The sequence below is a fragment of the Fukomys damarensis genome, unplaced genomic scaffold (genome assembly GCF_012274545.1).
Source record: "Fukomys damarensis isolate Sample0158 unplaced genomic scaffold, DMR_v1.0_HiC HiC_scaffold_11, whole genome shotgun sequence".
NCBI classification, from domain to species: Eukaryota; Metazoa; Chordata; class Mammalia; order Rodentia; family Bathyergidae; genus Fukomys; species Fukomys damarensis.
Genome location: NW_022900923.1, coordinates 12837391 through 12856228, shown reverse-complemented (window position 1 = coordinate 12856228; position 18838 = coordinate 12837391). Strand labels below are relative to the sequence as shown.

The 18838-nt window shown below is 35.1% G+C and overlaps 2 protein-coding genes across 3 annotated transcripts in view; both read left to right on the top strand.

The window, feature by feature from the left end:
- Ahctf1 (AT-hook containing transcription factor 1) overlaps nucleotides 1–16728 on the top strand; it is a 75322-nt gene extending 58594 nt beyond the window's left edge. The window contains exons 27-36 of one of the 2 annotated variants that reach the window (XM_010642638.3): nucleotides 166–343; nucleotides 1530–1727; nucleotides 2502–2859; nucleotides 4410–4506; nucleotides 5791–5888; nucleotides 8091–8290; nucleotides 9859–11674; nucleotides 13910–14040; nucleotides 15190–15269; nucleotides 16406–16728. In XM_010642638.3, the coding sequence (XP_010640940.1) occupies nucleotides 166–343; nucleotides 1530–1727; nucleotides 2502–2859; nucleotides 4410–4506; nucleotides 5791–5888; nucleotides 8091–8290; nucleotides 9859–11674; nucleotides 13910–14040; nucleotides 15190–15269; nucleotides 16406–16598 (3349 nt within the window). In that variant the 3' untranslated portion in view covers nucleotides 16599–16728. The remainder of the gene's footprint in view (nucleotides 1–165; nucleotides 344–1529; nucleotides 1728–2501; nucleotides 2860–4409; nucleotides 4507–5790; nucleotides 5889–8090; nucleotides 8291–9858; nucleotides 11675–13909; nucleotides 14041–15189; nucleotides 15270–16405) is intronic. The other variant, XM_019210427.2, reaches the window with a different exon arrangement.
- A 1067-nt stretch (nucleotides 16729–17795) lies between these two features.
- LOC104875197 (kinesin-like protein KIF28P) overlaps nucleotides 17796–18838 on the top strand; it is a 65992-nt gene continuing 64949 nt past the window's right edge. Inside the window, exon 1 of the mRNA XM_010642637.3 lies at nucleotides 17796–17883. Within this exon, the coding sequence (XP_010640939.1) occupies nucleotides 17800–17883 (84 nt within the window). The 5' untranslated portion in view covers nucleotides 17796–17799. The remainder of the gene's footprint in view (nucleotides 17884–18838) is intronic.

The window sequence follows — 18838 nt, the reverse complement described above, 5'->3', positions numbered from 1 at the left end:
AAAAAAAAAAAAAAAAAAAAAAAAAAAAACATTGATGTGGTTGGCTTATTTTATATTTACTAGTGAATAAGCAAATCTGAATAAATAAATGAACAATAAATTCTTTTGTTTCTTAAATAATCAGTTACCAAGATTTTTCTGTTGATATGTGTATACTGTTTACAGGTTGCTGAATTTGGTAGTTCATCCTGTTCCACAGTCTTCTCAGTCCTGGAGGTTTATTCATCAGAGTCCCACAAGATCTCCTTCATATCTACCCTCTAGTTCAAGTTCACAATTAAAGGGATCACATCAGAAAAGGATTTCAGAATTAAATTTACTTGAAACCCCTCTTGTAGTTAAGGTTAGTACTACATATTCAGCATTCGTAGTGAAGCTAGGGAGTTCTTAGTTTTTTAACTCACACAAAGAAAATAAGCTAATAATAATTGATATCTCCAGGTGGTCAACAACTTTAACTACTTTTTTCTACTTAAATCTTTATGACTATCTTTCCAAAACTGTACTTCTACATTTTTTAGAGTAACTTTTGAGAGTTAATCTTTACTGCTGATAGTATTTTTTCCACCTGTCTTTATATGGCTCTTTCTTCCATCCTCCCTGATAGTTGAGAAAACAAAATCAAACTTGAGATTACTGGTACCAGTGTTTTTCGTTTGTTTGTTTGTTTGTTTGTTTTTTACATTTTCCAATATTCTACATTAAATGTCTTTCTCCTCTTTGGGTTTGGTTTGGTGGTTTCTGGATTCTCTGTTCTGGATTTCCAGCATTTATAGCGAGACTTCTTATATTTCAAGTTGAATAAAATATATATACCTCAATAAATTAAGGTCCTGACAATTAATGTCTAGTAAAGTATTTATAACTATTGTTCATTTGTTTAAAAAAATGTTTTGTATTGTCTACACTGGGTTCAAATGAAATTAAAGGAATAATTTTGCATCTCTTGCCAAAACAGTCTATTATTAAAAACTGGAAATCTTGTAATTTGAGTAGCTGAATTCATTAATAGAATTGAATAATTTTTTATGAGGTCTTTAGTGGACAGGAATTATTTCTACTAAATTATTTAAGTACTAATATTAAATTATTTTTATTATACAAAATTTTTAGAGGATTCTGATAAATGTAAGTTATTACTGAATAGTTGTGATGAAAGTTCTTTAAGACATACTAAAATCTGTCTCATTGTTAATTTAGATTATCTTCCACTAACGTAGTTCTGTTCATTATACACAGTCAGGTCTTTCACATAACTAAAACTCTGTGTTACATAAATAATTGGCACTGTATTTTAGAAACAACCAGGACATTTAGAAAGATTATAAATACAGTTAAATGTTTTATAGCCTCTACATAAAAAACTCTTACAGAATTTTGTATTTTCTTCCAAACATTCTGAAATAAAAATTTCTACTTGTGTTTATTGGAGATGACAAAGTATTATTGTGACTTAAGTGTTCCAATCTGTCCTTGTAAATGCTTTTTACAAACAGTAATGATGACATTTTGTTTGCTGTTTGTCATAGAAAGCTAAAACTTTGGCAATGTCAGTTACTTCTGGATTTGCTGAGTTGACTCCACAATCTATCCTAAGGTCTGGTTTTCGAACACCTTTAGCATCTCCCTCTGTGTCTCCCGGAAGGTCTCTTACTCCACCTTCACAGCTTAAAGAAACAAGAATTTCATTCATGGAAGAAGACATGAGGACAAAATGGACTCCTAGAGTAAGTTTGATAATAAATAATAAGAGGTAAAGAATTGAGGATGATCATAGTAGCCTGCCGCAGTGGCACATGTTGTAATCGCACATACTTGGGAAGCTGAGGCAAGTTTGAGGCTAGCCTGGGAAATGTACTAAACATTGTCTCAAAATAAAACTAAAAAGTGGAGGAAGGTCGCTTGATGTGAGGACAGGGACCTGAGTTCAATCCTTTGTACTTTCTACTAAATAAAAAGTTAGTTCTCTGTACTTTTTTATATACAGTCTTGAAGATAGTCTCAACATCAGGAAATGGTTCTGAAGAAATTTTAGGGGACTGGATAAGCCAAATCCATCATTTTATAGGTAAAGAAAATAGGGCTTAGAAACCTGTAAAAAACTAGATGGCAGAAATGGGACTAGAATCCAAACCTCTAATTCTTAGTCCATGTTTTTTGTTTTTTACCCTGTATTGTTTTTCTTCCCTAAAATTCCTAAATAAGTTTTCTATTTAGGCAGGTGCCTCTTCAGATTTCCATTGTAGATTAGTAGGAATCTGTTTGGTAACTGATTATCTGATCTATTCATTTTAATCTTTGGAAATGAATAGTATGCTACAAATTGGGGAAACCCTAACAACCTTAATACTGTGTCTGAAGAAAATGAGTTTAAAACAAATGAATTTTAATTCAGACAGTTTGGAGAAATACTGAGCGTGGAAACTTGGGTGTGATTGGTATGCATCACTTAGCACTGGGTTGATCTTTACTGATTAATTTTCTTTTCCTAATATTAACAGGCTGCAGATGACAGTGAAACAAAAATGCTTACTACACCTTTACATAAAAGTGATTTTCCAGCTGAAACTGAATGGCTAAAGAGCAAAGATAAAACCACATCTTTTTCCCTGAGTCTCCCTGAAAAAGACCATCAAGAAATGGATGCACAGTCACAGGATACAGCCTCACAGAGTCTGGAGAAACTTGATGTGAGCAAAGAAAGCAGCATTGTTTCAACTAGATCGGACCAGACTACTTTAGAATATTATGATGCACCATCCCCAGGAAACTGTGAAGATTTTTTTTTTAAGCCACCAAACTCTTCCACTGAACTGATTACTAGCTTAAATGAACAAACTAAGAAGGATGGTGATGAAGGTATGTTTGAGTCAGAAGCACCTCTTTCAGGCATGGAGAAACAAATGGGAACTCATTTCACATACTCAGAATTGCCATTGATACACCTCATTAAAACTTGAAATAGGATTTTTCTACCGTAAGAAAATCATCAAGGTTAAACAATTATTCTATACTCATAGGGCACTAGGTATTAGACAAAATACTCAAATCTTACTTCACTTTGTGAGAATGGTTTACATTGCTCTAGAAGTAGGCATGAGATTTAAAAGGAGGAGAACGTGTGTGTGTGTGTGTGTTTAACTCAGCCAAGAAATTTGGAAAAGAATAATAATGTGTTAAAAAATTTAATTCTCCATAATCTGACTTAAAGGCTCTTCACATAACTATGAGAGAGACTGGGGATTTAGCTCAGTGGTTCTGCTGCCTGCCTGCCTCACAAGTGCAAGGTCCTGAGTTCAGTCCCTGGTACCAAAAAGAAAAACAAAAAACTATGGGAACTAATTCTAATTTTACAGACTGAATCGTTAATGCATATGCTTTCAGAAAGACCCTACTGGTGTGTTTGATGTTAATGTCAAACAGTAGGTAAAGCACCGGGACACTTGCCCTTGTGTCACGCAGGGGATTGTGGACTACTTTAACAAGCCATTATAATGGAAGGTTGGTTAGTACTATTTCTGTGAGTAGAGCAGGATACTAGGAAAGGAGACTTGGCTTAGAATTGGTAGATCCAAAAACTAAGCCTATTTTAGATTTCTCTCCCCATGCACAGTTCTAACAAGCTTATTTAAAGGTGACTCTGAACATTATGTCTGTAAAACCAAATGCATGTATAAGAATCTGTGTCATGGGTATCTTTTGAGAAATACTTTTTGCCTAGGCTAAACTAATGTTTCTTCAAATGTAGTTCAGTGAAGTTTGGATTGTGTTGTCTTCTTTAGTACACAAAAGCATTATTAATCGGTCTAAGAATTTTAATATTCTCAGAAATAGCATGTCTAGAAATTTACACTGCTTTTTTGATGTGCTATAGTCTTAAAATATTTTCGTGGTAAATACTGTATTGTATAAGAATGTATATAGCAGGATCTCCTTTGATTATTCCAATGATATTAGGTGGCAAAAATCTTTCTGATTAGAGGATCATATAATGGGAACTTTATAGTCAAACAGGCTAAATGCATTCATCTGCCTTTTCAGATGTTGAGGATTAAGTTAATATGTGTAGAACATTTGCAACAGAGCCTGTTAAAAAGTGAAAAGTTGGAGTTTAAGGAAAGTGGGGGTGGCTCTTGTGCTAGCGTCAAAGAATTAAAGGAACTCTGCTGGCAGTTATTACTAAGCCAGTACACATAAAAAGTAAAAAACCAGGCCCAATAACTTATTTTTAAAAAGACCCAGGGCTGGGATGTAGTAGTTCAGTGGTAGAGCATTTGCCTCGCACATATGTGCCAGGCTATGGGTTCCATTCTCAGAACCACACTTGGACACATATGTACAAAGGTCCAAAACTATGAGTAATTATTAAAACATTTAGCATAAATACTGTTCTTATCTCTGACTTATAGGCAATTTAGAAGTTTCACAGGAGGAACTTTCAGAATTAAATCACTTAAACCCCATTCAAGGACTTGAATCTTCTTGTGTGCCATCCATCCATGAAGGGTAAGTTTATGAAGACAAATTTAAATACTTTTTTAAAGATACTTAGGGAAACTTGTGAGCCAACAATAAAATATTCTATGCATTTTAGAACTTACTTAGATCTTCCACATATCCATTTGGTGATATATCAAAAGTTAGCTGACTTAATTGATAATAACCTATTTACCTTCTGACAAAAGCTCACTTCATTGCAAAACTAGGCACAGATCGCATGTCAGCACTGTGAGTAACATTGTAGAGCATACGCAAAAGTGACAACTTCAATTTTCAAGAGAGGTAGTAAGAATATTACAGCAAAATTAACCCACATAAAATACCATTTAAGACATATAGTTGTTACATTGCTTTGTAAAAAGCAAGTACTGGGAGTAACCTCATAAATTACCAACAAAATTCATATTTTGATAGTCACCTTGTTCATGAAATGCCATCACGTACTTCTGAAAGTCTTTCTGGATAGCTGAAATCTTTGCCAAGCCTTCATCAGAAAAGTAGCAGAAACCAGTGAAAAGATTGCTTCATTTTTTAAAAAATTGTAATGAAAATAAATGTTTCTTATTGTAGTGAGTTAATTGCAATGAGATAATTACAATAGTTACAAAGCAAGAAGCATTCATAGCCAAAAAAACTGGTTCAATGAGAATCTAGATGAATGTTTAATATCTTGGCAAGCAAATAGTTCCTATTTATTTATTCATTCATTCATTCATTCATTCATTTATTTTGGTACTGGGGGTTGAACTCTAGTCCTTGTGCTTGCAAGGCAGGAGGCAGAACCACTGAGCTAAATCCCCAGCCCAAGTAGTTCCTTTTTAAATATAAACTTACTTGATCCTTTTCTGACTTAATTGTTCTCAGCTATCCTTGCTATAAATTCCTGTGGTTGAGATAAGTCTTTTTAACAAACATCTATTAATAAATGAATACAGCCATTTTTTGGTACTTGCTTTGAAACTTGTCAGATTTGGTACTCAGTGAATTTTGGTGTGAAAATTTCTACTCATTGTGCAAGTTAGAACTTGTCAGCATCAATTAGATCTGACTCAGTACCCCTCCCAGTTAAAACTGTTTGGTACTTGTGCCTCCTAGAACCATTAACAGTGTAACATTGTGTTAAAATACTGAATATGATCCTACTGAGCTCAGGAGAAATATTTTTTAATACTTGACAGGTGTATTTGAAGAATATGACCACTGATTATTACAAATTATCTTCAGAGTAATTTATGGTGACAAGCATTTAAAAACCTTACACGGTAAAATTATACATTTCTGTTTCTAAAGGAAAACCCTCACCCTGAAGTCCAAGGTACCAGTTTTGGATGAAGGATTAATGTGTGTTGAATCTTGCACATCTGCAATTAGAGCAGACAACAATAAATGTATGTATGATTTGACTTTAGGGTTATTTCTTTTTAGTGTTTAATCATCTCCTCTCAAACCCAGACTATAGAGATGTGAGGAAGGTGTTTTTCTTAAGAGACCTCAAAGTTGGGTTTAAGGAAAGCAGGCACGTGGAATGTCTATTGCCAAAAATATTTCACATGTATGAACTCATTCCCTTCTTAGAACACTGCTATGATACAGTTGTCTTATCTGATTCTAGAGCCTATGCCCTTAACTGTTACACTTTCATGTCTATCATATTATAAATAGGGCTTAAGGCAAATCTGAGCAGATCTGACATTGCCCTGTGATTACAAGTATATACAGTCTTACTGTAAATAAGTATGAGAATCGTCTGACATATAAAGGAGAAAACTATTAGCAATTTAAGTGTCTTTTTCTTGAAAAATAATTTTTTTCTGTGAGGAAATAGGTGGCAAAAGATTACAGGAGCTTGACCTAGATAGCTTGGGTTAATAACACAGCTCTGTACTTTACTATAAGACTATGGACTATTCCTCTGTATTTTTTGTTTGTTAAATATAAATAGTATTCATTTTATAATGTTAGGGTTAAGCCAATTGCATGTATTCAGAATATTACTTGGTACTTAAAAGCCAGAAAATATTAACTGTTACTATAAATAATTATTACATTATCAGTAAGTGCATTTATTTATTATTGTTGTTGTTTTGTTTTGTTTTTTGAGATAGGATCTCACTGCGTAGTTGAAACTGACCTGGAACTCATTATGTAGTCCAGGCTGGTCTCAAACTCAGCAGTCCTCCTGCCTCAGCCTCCCAAGTGCTAGTATTACAGACATGTGCTACCACGCCCCGCTGTGCATTTATTTCTTAAAGCAACTTTTCATTTAATAACATAAGCCATTTTTTTCATGGCAAAAATATAGATTCATCCTTTTTAATGGTTCTGGTAGGATTCTGTATTGTGTGTGTGTTTTCAGCTAATTGCTTATTGGTAAACATTTGGACTAATTATGATTTTCCCCTTTTATTGTTTGTTTTACTATTTCATTTTTGCAGTGAGTATTCTTGTGTGTGTGTGTGTGTGTGTGTGTGTGTGTGTGTGTGTGTGTGTGTGTGTGTGTTCAAACATTTTGTCAGTATTTCAGTTGGACATAGACTTCCTGGGTCAAAAATTGTGCTTAGGGGCCAGGAATTTAGCTCAGCGGTTCAGTGGCCTGCCTCGCAAGCGCAAGGACCCAAGTTTGATCCCCAGTACCCCCCCCCATAAAAAGTACCTAGATCTCTCACATGTTACAGTTTTCTCCAGTAAAAGTTGTACACTACTATTTATATACTGGTGAGTGAAAAGTCTCTGTTTTCTCATTCCTCTTTGCCATACTGACAGATTGAAAAGTTTTCATGTTGTTTTACTGGTATTTGCATACCTGCTTTATTTTTCTTATTTTTTTATTTTTGGAAACAAGGTGTTACTAATTAGTCCGTTCTGGCTTTGAACTTAATGGACATCCTCCTGCCTCAGCCTCCTGAGTGCTGGGATTACAGACGTGCACTACACCCAGCCAATTTCTTGAAAGTATAAGAATATTTCCTAGTTCTTTTTTTTTTTTTTTAGTTTTACCTTTCATTGATTTTTGTTAAACTGAAACATTTTTAGTTCAGTTAGAGATCCATGAGGTTATCTTATGTTTTGTGTCATTCACAAACACTAAACCCAAATATGACCTATGATTGCTAATGACATACAACTTTGGCAGAGGAAGATGAGAGGAATTTTTCAACATTCTGTAATGGCTCAGCAAGAACAGTTGTTTAGTAGTCACCTGGGTACTACAATTTCCAAGTTAATGAACAAACATCTGAGCCTCCTTAAAACAGTTGCCATTATATTAAACTTTTGTAGTAAGGGCAGGGATTATGCTTCAACAGAAAAAAAGTCATTTTTAAGTGTAAAGTTTATCATCTGAGTTTTATCTTTGTGAAAAAGGACACACAAAGTATAAAAGTGAATGATGGTATACTGAAGAAAAGTGGAGGATTAATGCATATGGATCCACATAGGCTTCCCCTTATGATATTACAGGCTTTTTGCAGTGTGGCAGTTAAGATAATCTCGGGTACAGGGTAGTCTTCTCCTTTCTGTTTGCTTTCTTAATTGTCCATAGATCATGTTTTGCAGTTTAAATTTAAAGAGTTAAATCATCTTTCTTTCAGCTCTGGCTGATGTCAATGAGAGTGGAAGCTCTGGGCTTATTACCTCTGAAAGTCCTGTTGTCTCTGAGCATAGACTTGACCAGGAAAAAGCACTGAACTTAGAGCGTGAAACAGAAGTTGATAGGCTAAAACAAAGTGCTCACTTACCAGAAGAAAAGCATCCAGTTTCTGACAGTCCTCCTGATACTCAAGAAATTCATGTAAAAAATTTTTTTACTTCCTCTTTCAGTTTCGATTTACATTTTAGGATGTGACTGTTTAAACCTAATGTGTTCGTTTATTTGACTGCTATTATAAAATCTCTGTTCAAAGAATAAAGTAAAAATGTTTTGTGGAATATAGAAGAAACATATCCTTGAAGAAATTGGGTCTCAGGAAAACCAAAAGGCTGTGTTAAGCCACAGTTTAACAGTTTAATTTTTGCTTAGCTACTTTAAATGAAGGGTTTTTTAGCCATAAGAAAACATCTAATGACTACTGCAAAGACAAACATTTTAAGAGCATATATGTAAAAGTAAAGGAAAACGGGATATTTTTCCCGTGCATACTTGTGCGAGAGTATTTAGCTCTCCAGAGTATTTACCCTCCAGAAAGGATTTTTGGGGTGTTTGTTTAGTACTTAATGTGATTTTCTAAAATTATACCAAGTCTCATATTAAGATGCAATTTTTATACAATAATTGAATCTGAGAAACTAATTTCTGGTTATTTATAGAAGCTTTATAGATTTGGGGCAGTTTAACTTATAAACATCTTGTAATTACCCATATCCATTTTTATAAATAGTCTCCCTGTAAAATAGATGGCTAAGTCCTTATTCCTTCAGTTGCAAAGCTAATAAAAATGTGGGTATGGTGTAAGTGGGAATCCTCATTTATAGGTTACTTCCAGTCTGTCAACTCACTGAATGTTTGGGGATGGGAAAATGTCATTTTCTAGGTGGGTGGCAATGTTCTACCTTCTTGGTCAGGAGATCTCTCTCCCTCTCTCTCCTGGTGGCAATGTTCTACCTTCTTGGTCAGGAGATCTCTCTCCCTCTCTCTCTCCCTCTCTCCCCCTCTCTCCCTCTCTCTCTCTCTCTCTCTCTCTCTCTCTCTCTCTCTCTCTCTGTCTCTTTCTCTTTCTCTGTTACTTTCTACCTCCTCCTTTTTCTCCCCTTCCCTTACCAAAAGGTAAATGCAAGGACCATTCCTTCTTCCACCAAACCCTTGCAGGAGAGGTACTGAACTTGAAAGCCTTAGGAATTTCATGGTTTATGCAGCCCCAGCAAAGGGAAGAGGATTGAGTCTAGCCCAAGGGAGCTTATGTAGGTGAATTGTTCTTCAACCTTATGGGGATCGTACTGTTTAGAAAAGTGTGGATAGTTAGGTAATGTGGGGATTATCATTTAAGTAGTTTGGGGGTTGTTTCTTTTCTCCAGTTACATTTTCTCTTGGATGAGACTAGAATAAGTCCTTAATTTTTCTAAGAACTATTAATATCAGTGATTTTCAAGATTTTGTTGATACTGTTTTTTTAGCTAGGGAAATGTGTTTCTAGTTTAATTCCAGTTATAATCTCAAAATCTTTTTCTGTGTATTATTTTGACTAAGAACTGATTGTTTAAATGGTATCTTATAAAGTAAACCCATTAGTATATGCCATATACCACATATAGTTTGTTTTAAAATGCACACGATAAATGTGAGATGGTCATTTGAAATCTTTGTGCTTTCAGTTAAAAATAACATTTTAAAATCCTTTAACCAGTCTCTTTAATTCATTTTAGGTGGATGTACATGAAAAGCTTGAAGTTCAAAAATCAGGAGAAGAGGCTAGGAATCTTTCATTTAATGAGTTGTATCCCTCAGGAACTCTTAAACTTCAGTACAATTTTGATACTATTGAGCAACAGTTTTGTGACTTACCTGATAAAGACTCTGCTGAATGTGACATTGCTGAAGGAGATGGGGAACTTTTCGTTGCTCAGAGCAATTTTACCTTGATTTTAGAAGGTGAAGAAGGAGAAGTTGAGACAGGTGATTCCACAGCCTCGAATACATTGCCAAAAGCAGCTAACACAACAACTAAAGAAAAGCTTGTGTATAATGTGGAACGTGATGCTCATGGGCATGTTGCAAATTTGCCATCAGTCATAACAAGTGACCAGGAATCTCGAAAAGTAGAGACTTTACCGTATGTGCCTGAACCAATTAAAGTGACAGTTGCAGAAAATTTACTAGATGTAATTAAAGACACGAGTAAAGAAGTTACTTCAGATACAGTGGAACAGTCCGTGCACGAAAACATGCCTTTAATAAGCCAAAATGTAAAGTCTTCTACCAAATTAGTCAGACGTACACGTAAGGCTGTTCAGGATGTAGAAACAGTGACTATAAATGTCAGCCAGAGTGACGATACAGTTTCTTCCAGAACTCGCCCAAGACGGCAGTGTGTCCAAAACCTGAACATCACATCAACACAACAGGAGTCAGCAGATGTTCATACTCCTAAGATGTTGGAGTCACCAGCTAAGAGGAAAACTAGAAAAACAAAAGAAATTTCTGAGGCTTCTGAAAGTGCCTATTCTGATGTTAAAGGAAGATCTCAGAAAGAGCAAATACCTCAAAATTCTCTTAGTTCTAGAAGGGGAAAGAATAAAAAAGAAATTAATCAAGACACATTAGAAAGTTTTGATTCTATGAAACAAGAAACACAAGTTACTCCAGGTAGAGAACCAAAAAGGTCAAAATTATCTCAGCCGTTGGAACCAGCAATTGAAACTTCTTTTAGAAAAGAGGTTAAGCTTGTGTCTGTTATGAAAGGGACTCCTAAAAGAATTAAAAGACCTATAGAAAATGAAGAACATGCTGAAATTATAAATGATCTAACAGCTAGTAGTAATGTAGCGAGTCCTAGCCAGACTACCAAGAAATTGAAAAATGCTAATATAGAAGCTTCAGAAATTACAGGATACAAACAGGATGAGAAATCCAGTAACCAACAACCCTCTGTGAAACGTAGTAGAAGGGTCAAAGGAGAAGTTAGTATGTTGGGTATTACGCAAGAGTCTAAACTTGATTCATCCCAGTTGACTCTTCAGGCAGAATTTGGTATGTCCGCTACACCTAGGAAACGTGGTAGACCAAGGAAGATGAATCCATTGGAATATGTTGGATCTAAGGCTGTCGAGGAAGAGAGAAATTCCCAAAAGGCAGAGGTTCTCAGCGTCCGAAGATCTGCAAGGAACACCCCAGCTAGAAATGAAAATAGAAGTGTTGGAGAAACAGGTTTAGAAAAATCCACGTTAGTGCCAAATGAGCAACTTGATAGGGTATTAAGATCTACAAAAAAGTTTACAAAGAATACCGAAAATCAAAGCCAGAAATGTACATTATACTCAGTGTCAGAAGAACATGTAGATGAAGTGGCACATAAAGAACCAAATGACCAAGAAGAAAGATTGCTTTCCACCACAACTTTTATTAAAACTTCCCGTAGCATAAGGACTAGATCAAGCAAGGCCAGCTTTTTGCAAGACCTTTCTGAACCAAAAAATGAGACTTTATTTTCTCCTACAGCAAAGATTTCAAGGAAACTAAAAGGTACTTTTATTTTTATTTGTAGTTTTCATCTTCATTCAGGATCTTCAGCCTAAAATTTGGTTAAAGTACTGTTTGATTTAAAGTACCAACTAATTTTCAAAACAATTTATTGTTAAAAGGGATTTCCACTCCAAAAAAGTCAAATTTTAAAGATTTCATGTTTCCAGGTTTATTTTGAGATGCAAGAATTCAGTATTATTCTGTCCTTAATAGTGACTTAGTTTAGGTTTCTCTCCAAATAGAAGAGAATGTTTTTAATCTAGCTTTGGCTCACATCACTGTTTCGTTGTTGTTTGTTTTCGGTATGGGGGAATCAAACTCGGGACCTTGTGCTTGCCAAGCAGGCAGCAGAACCACTGAGCTAAATCCCCAATCCTCATGTCACTGTTAATAGTTACAACCCCCAGATTATTTGGGTGTTTTGTTTTGTTTTGTGGTGTCAGGGATCAAACTTAGGACCATGCACTTGGGAGCTAAATCCCCATCCTTAACCCCAGATTGTTTTGAGAGGAACCACCAGTAGTTTTTTACTGATTATGGTTTAGAAATTAATGAAATCTGTCTTCATATTGCCCATAGTTGGTGTGTTTGCATACCCAGTCTTACTCATTGTCACTGATGAGCCAGTGATTACATTGGTTGGTATAGCTCAAACCTTCTCAATAAAGGTGATAGCTTTTTCAAAAGAATAAAAGTATAGGGCCAGGGATTTAGCTCAATGGCGCTGCGCCTGCCTTGCAAGTGCAAGGTCTTGAGTTCAATCCCTGGTACCAAAATAAAAGTATCTTACTGTTTTTATGTGTAAATTGTGTGTGTGTGTGTGTGTGTGTGTGTGTGTGTGTGTAACATACATGGAGTACACAAACGTGTGTAGTATATTGGTGTTTTTAACATTTCGTGGGGGAAAACAGTTCCATGGGAAAAGTACTTTAATGTCTGAAAAGGTGATTATGGAAAAAGATTTAATGTAGTATACCTGATACATGCCTAGAATAGCTCTTTGGTAATGGTTAGGTACACAAAATACAATTTGATTAAGTTATAGTTGGAAAAAGAATTACAGAATGTATCACTTTTGCTGGTTATGGTAGTATATGCCTGTATTCCCAGCTACTTGGGAGGCTGGGGCATAAGGATCGCAAGTTGAAATAGATGTCATTTCCATAAAATATAGAAATATTTGTATTTTTAGGACCAGAAGGGGGAAGTCTCCCATCAGTAGCCCTAGGCATTGCAACTTCTGCCTACAAGCTGGTAGTGGAGATGACCTTTATTTATTGATGTGAACCCTATTTTTTTCTGTTAAAAATCATAAGCCTTGAATTCTGTCTTAGGTAAACTCTCAAGGGTTTGTATATTTTAAAAAATAATATAACATTCAAAAATCTACTTACAAACCACATGGCCACATGATATTCTAATCTTTTAATCTCAGAATGCCTTCGATTTTTTTTGTGTGGGGGCGGTGGGGGTAGGTTTTGGATGATTTTGTTTTTCAGACAAGGTTTTGCCCTGTACTTCGGTCCCTTGAACTCACTATGTAGCCCAGTCTGGCCTTGAATTTGAGTGCTTTGCCTGCCCCAGCTGTGCCACTATACCTGGCTTACTCCTAAGAATACCTTTGAGATAGGGGTTGCCATTAATCTGTTTTATAAAAACTGAGGCAGAGTTACCTACCTTCTCAGCTTTTTCCTTCTATGATACGAATTTTTCTGTTATTTCTCTTAACTAGAACAAGTGGCTCATATTAGGTTGAAAAGTGGGTGTGAGTCTTTTCTGTGTAAATGAAACTATTCTTCAAATAAAAAAGTACTGGGCCAGGGATTTAGCTCAGTAGTTCCACCACCTGTCTTTCAAATGTAAGGTCGAGTTCGATCCCCAGTGCCCCCCCAAAAAAAGTACTACGTAAATGAAAACCCTATCTGAGAATTACTACACAGACTAGTTTGGATCATATTCAATTGATGCTTTCCCCAGACAGCTGGGGAACAGTAAGTGTTTTAATTTAATGAATAGTATGGCTTTGTGTGTGTTCTTTATACTTTAGCCCCACCACCACCACCGTTCTTTCTCACGTGAGTAATTAAGACACTTGTAGTTTCTAGGTTTGGAGATATTTGGATCTTTTTGATGTACTTCATTTGTATCAAGCTTTGTGTTGACATACACATGTATTAAAATGTATATTTCAAAGATATTGATACAGTGTTGGTCCCCCCCCCAACTTTTCTTTAGCTGAAAGAATAGAGACTCCTACACAGCTGAAAGAATTAGTTTCAGATTTATCTTCTCAGTTTGTCTTCTCACCTACTTTGAGGACCAAGCGAAAAAACATATCCAGTACATCCAGGCTTATAGATGAACTGGTAAGGAAGACATTCTTCTGTGTGTGTCTGCTTAAACATTCTTTTATTTTCTAAATAAATGTTTCCTGCCAAGCGTGGTTACGCACGCCTGAAATCCCAGCACTCGGGAGGCTGAGGCAGGAGGATCGCTGTGAGTTCGAGGCCAGCCTGGGCTACATAGTGAGTTCCAGGTCAGTCTCAACTACATAGTGAGACCCTGTCTCAAAAAAACAATAAACAAACAAACAAACAAATAAATAAATATTTCCTTTAAGATATCAACCATTTATGCTAAAAGCCCAAAACTTGTCTGCGCCTACCTGTGGAGATCCTTTCAGACAGATTTGTAGTGTGTTACTATGATACATTACTTACTGGCAGCCACGGTTTGAGTTACCTATTAGGAGAAAAGTTTTTAAATTTGAGTGCCCTCCTGAATTAATCTGTTTATTTAAGATGTAATCCTAGAAGTCCTGTTGGAAAGTTCCCTTGGAGAAGCTCAGAGTTAATTCAGGGACCTACCTGTACATAACCCTAAAGTGAAATTTCTTCAAGGATTGAGTTTCTTACGTTTATGAATGCTTATTCTTAAGCAGTTCTTGAATTACCTGCCATAAATCAAGTTACTATGCAAAAGCTAAACACAAAAATAATTCAGTTAATGGAAATTTGAGGAAACAGAATCACAAATAATTATTTCTCTACATAATAAGACTTGTATCCCCAGACACCTCTGTAGACAAAATAGAGGAAACAGGCATTTCTGATAGAGAAAATAGCAAATACAGAGATGCAGAAAATGGCAGTGGCTCATTGATGGCGGAATTATTTGTGAACTAGTAAGTAGCCATGTATTTTAAGTAGTTTCTATGAAAGATAGATTCTAAGGAGGAAAAAAACTATAGTCTCTATGGCCTTTCCCTACAAGAGGGAGAGCAGTGAACAATAGAAACATTCAAAATAAAATTGACAAGATGGGGAACAGTTGAATTATAGGAATGAGCAATAAAGAACATACCTAGTTGAGTAAGGTTTTGACTAAGGTTTTTTATTAGCAAATCAACGTAGTCCATTTGGGACTTGAGTTTATTAGAATTGTTTGACTATACTATGTAATTCTAAAACTTCAATTCCAATTTCAAATGTTTATGATTTACCTTTAACTCATAGGACAATGCTAAAACAGTAGAAACTGTGGAAGAGCAAGAAGTAAAGAGAATCAGGACTACAAGAACAAAGCAGGCAAACAAGTAAGTCTAATTTTCTGTTCTGTAACCTCTAACAATTTGTTTTTCTGAATTAGTATTGAGACAAGTAATATTTAAAAAGAAATTAAGCTCAGGCCAGGCGTGGTGGCGCATGGCTGTAATCCCAGCACTCGGGAGGCTGAGGCAGGAGGATCACTGTGAGTTTGAGACCAGCCTGGGCTACATAGTGAGTTCCAGGTCAGTTTCAACTACATAGTGAGACCCTGTCTCAAAAAAAAAAAGAGAGAGAGAGAGAGAGAAAGAAATTAAGCTCATCAGAAAAGGATAGCTCTTGAGGTGTCTTATAGCACTGGCTCCTTAACATTGTTAACATTTTAATGCTGAAGGTGGGTTTCTCTGTCACATGAAAGTTCATACCTTTTTGAAGAAGGTTAGTGGACAGAGATAGTTTAGTACCTGCAGGATGTGAGTGGGGAAGGGAAGTGGGCTAGTTCACCTTTTCATTATTAAAGACAAATACTAATGATTATAAACTTTAAAATCATGAAATTATTTCACTACTAGCAATAAAACTACATCCATGGGAAGATTACTCAATTTCAGATACATTTGTTTCACAGTATTTTTTCAGTGTGGTGGCTAGCCATGGCTGTATTTAATTTTAAAAATATTAATGTTTTATCTTACTCTAAAAACTAATTTAATGGCTACCACTATTAAGAACACTACTGATAAATGGGTTTGGTATATATTTAAGAAACTACTTCATGTTTGTGAAATGACTCATACATTTGCCAGTTGTTGGTGCTGAAGAATTGCCATTTTTCTATAGCTCAATGGGCCTGGCCTGCTAGACCTCCATAGACTACTAGTATATGTCCATCCTCGTAATTCATTAATATATATGCAACATTTAAAGGAAGTTTTCCTTTAAATTTGATTGTTTTTAAATAGCCAAATCAGAAAACAAAAATGTTACACAAAAAATGTTAAAGTGAGACTTTAACTCTGCCTCAGGTGAGCTTACATGACTTAAAGTATCATCTTCACATCTTGGAACCATTATTTCTCTTAGAAAATGAAAGCACTTCCCCTAAGGTTTCTTTCACAGTGTTGAGAAACAGTTATATTTATAACATAATGTGTTTATTCTTACTTAATTTTATCTTTTCTTTCAGAAACACAGAAAAGGAACATTCTTGGTCACCTCCTCCAGTAGAAATTAAGCTGATTTCTCCCTTGGCAAGCCCAGTTGATGGCGTAAAGAGTAAGCCAAGAAAAACTGCAGAAGTAATGGGAAAAGCTGTTGGAAGGGGCAGAAAGAAACCATTTTCCCTTCCAAAGCAAGTTTTACGTAGGAAAATGCTGTAATTTTTTTCCAAGGTTTTAATGTACATGAATTTATAAAGTCATCAAAATTGTGTGGATTAAAAATCATCTAATTTGGAAGAAAATAATTTATATAAATTATTGTAAATTTTTGTAAACAGGAGGTCTTTCAGTAAGTAAAATAACTCCATATGGAGTGATTCTTTTAGTCCAGGCATTTTTTTCTATTTTATATTTAAGACTTCATACATTTCTATAGTATGTAAATATGGCTTATTATTGGAATGTTAAATAAAGTATATACTTCACAGTAGCTGGTGTCTGTTAGATTTTTGAGAGGGGATTTCTGTTTTAATAGTTTTTATATGCTAGTGGTTTTTGTCCTATTTTCATTCTCTATCGTTAAAATGTTAGACCAATCTTAAAATGAGAATGATTGAGCTATTTTTTAAAGTTGCTATTTTTTAATTTATGCACTTTGATTCTGTGATTAAGATTTCTAATCATAATATGTATTTTTGTTTGTTGCCTGTTACCATGTTGAAACTGAAGTATGGGCATGTAATTTTGCTGCCTTTTTGTAGTTTCACACACTTCATGTAATCTACCTCAAATGAGTAATTTTCCAAGTAATACATTGGATAACTGTAATGTTGACATTTTTTCGGCAAGCTTAAAGACTATCTTTAAAGTCTCTTAATTCGGAGACTAATTATCCAGGTTAGATTGACCGGTTCACTGCTTATTAGCAACCTCATAAAAGAATTTGAGATAAATTGTTTTATGGCTATTTGGTACACTTTGCATGTGCCTAATATTGATACATGGAGAAGTCTGAACAAATTTTTATAATATTCTTGCTGTGGAGCATCTTGCTACTGAATCACAAAAATCCCTTATTCAGGTTTTTAAAACTGGCAAATTATTACAGGACCTCAGGCAGAGATTATTAAGAATGGGGAGAGTGTGAGTCAATGTGGAACAAGAAAGAACAAAAGCACCGTTTCCTCTGCAGTATGACTGTGTGCAATTGAGTAATGATACTTGATGTAGGCTATAAAATTCATCAATAAATAAGGGTTGTAAAATAATTTATGACAGGTAATTGATAGTGTGTAATGAATGGACTGTTAATAATTGATCATCTAGAAACAAACTGCCTTTGTCAGCTGTTAAGCTTTTAATGTTTTCGTGTGAAGTGTAGCAGTGTGCTTTCTACATTATTTTTCTACAAAATAAGAGTATGGATAACGGGAAAATGATGAGAACGCCTATGCCAAGTACTGACAGTGTGAAAGTAGCAGTGCGAGTGCGACCTTTTAGTCAGGTTAGTGGTAAATGTTACATTCATTGCCTTGTTGAAAATTTAACTGACTGATTTTGTTAATTTTTTAAAATGATAGTTATTAAAGTTGTGTTTAAGCTACTTGTCATTTCTGGAATATTACACTTATTTAAATGAATTTGTTAAATGAATAATTAAGATACAAGCCTAATTCAGTAAACAGTTTCATTCCTTGGCACAAGTAGCACAATAAAAAAATTGACAAGAAAAGTATATTGTCAAGTTTATGACTTTTAAACCAATGTGTATAAATGTGTGGTGCCTATTTTTCAATAAGTAATATTTTCCCTCTGTAAAAGTAAGTTATAGGCAAATTGTCAGTTCTGAATGACTGCTGTATACTTTTAATTAAAAACACTGCTAAACACTGAGGACGCAGGAAAAACCTTTGTTCTCCAGCAGCGAACAGTCTTACATAAGTAAACTTACTAGATAATTTTGTATGACTAAGGTACTTACCTTCATAGTATGGTAAATGACATACCGAGAGAAAGATCAGGTTATTTCTAGACAGATATCTATGGCTTCCAAGATTGTGATAAGATGCATTTGAAATGACTATAAAAGGTCAGTAAAATTTGGATACGGATAGTACAAGGAACCACACACAGGCTTTGACAGTAGCCATACCTAAAAGGGACCCCAGTTCATGATGGCCTTGCGTGAGGTGTTGCTCACTTTTACAACCTGATGCTTTATCTCTTTTGTCCGTCAAGGTAGCCTTGCATTTATCCACTTGGTACCACTTCTGTGCCTTTTTGTCTGTGTTGTGGAAAATATTTCAGTAGCCAGGCAGCTATGTAATTAGAAGTTAAATAGTTATGCATATAACCAAGGTTTAAGTGTAGCAGCTGTTTAAAGCTTCTAAAGTGGTGTGCTTTCTTAGTCACTGATCAAAATATGCCCAAAACTGACTAGTAAATGTTTACCCCCCCCA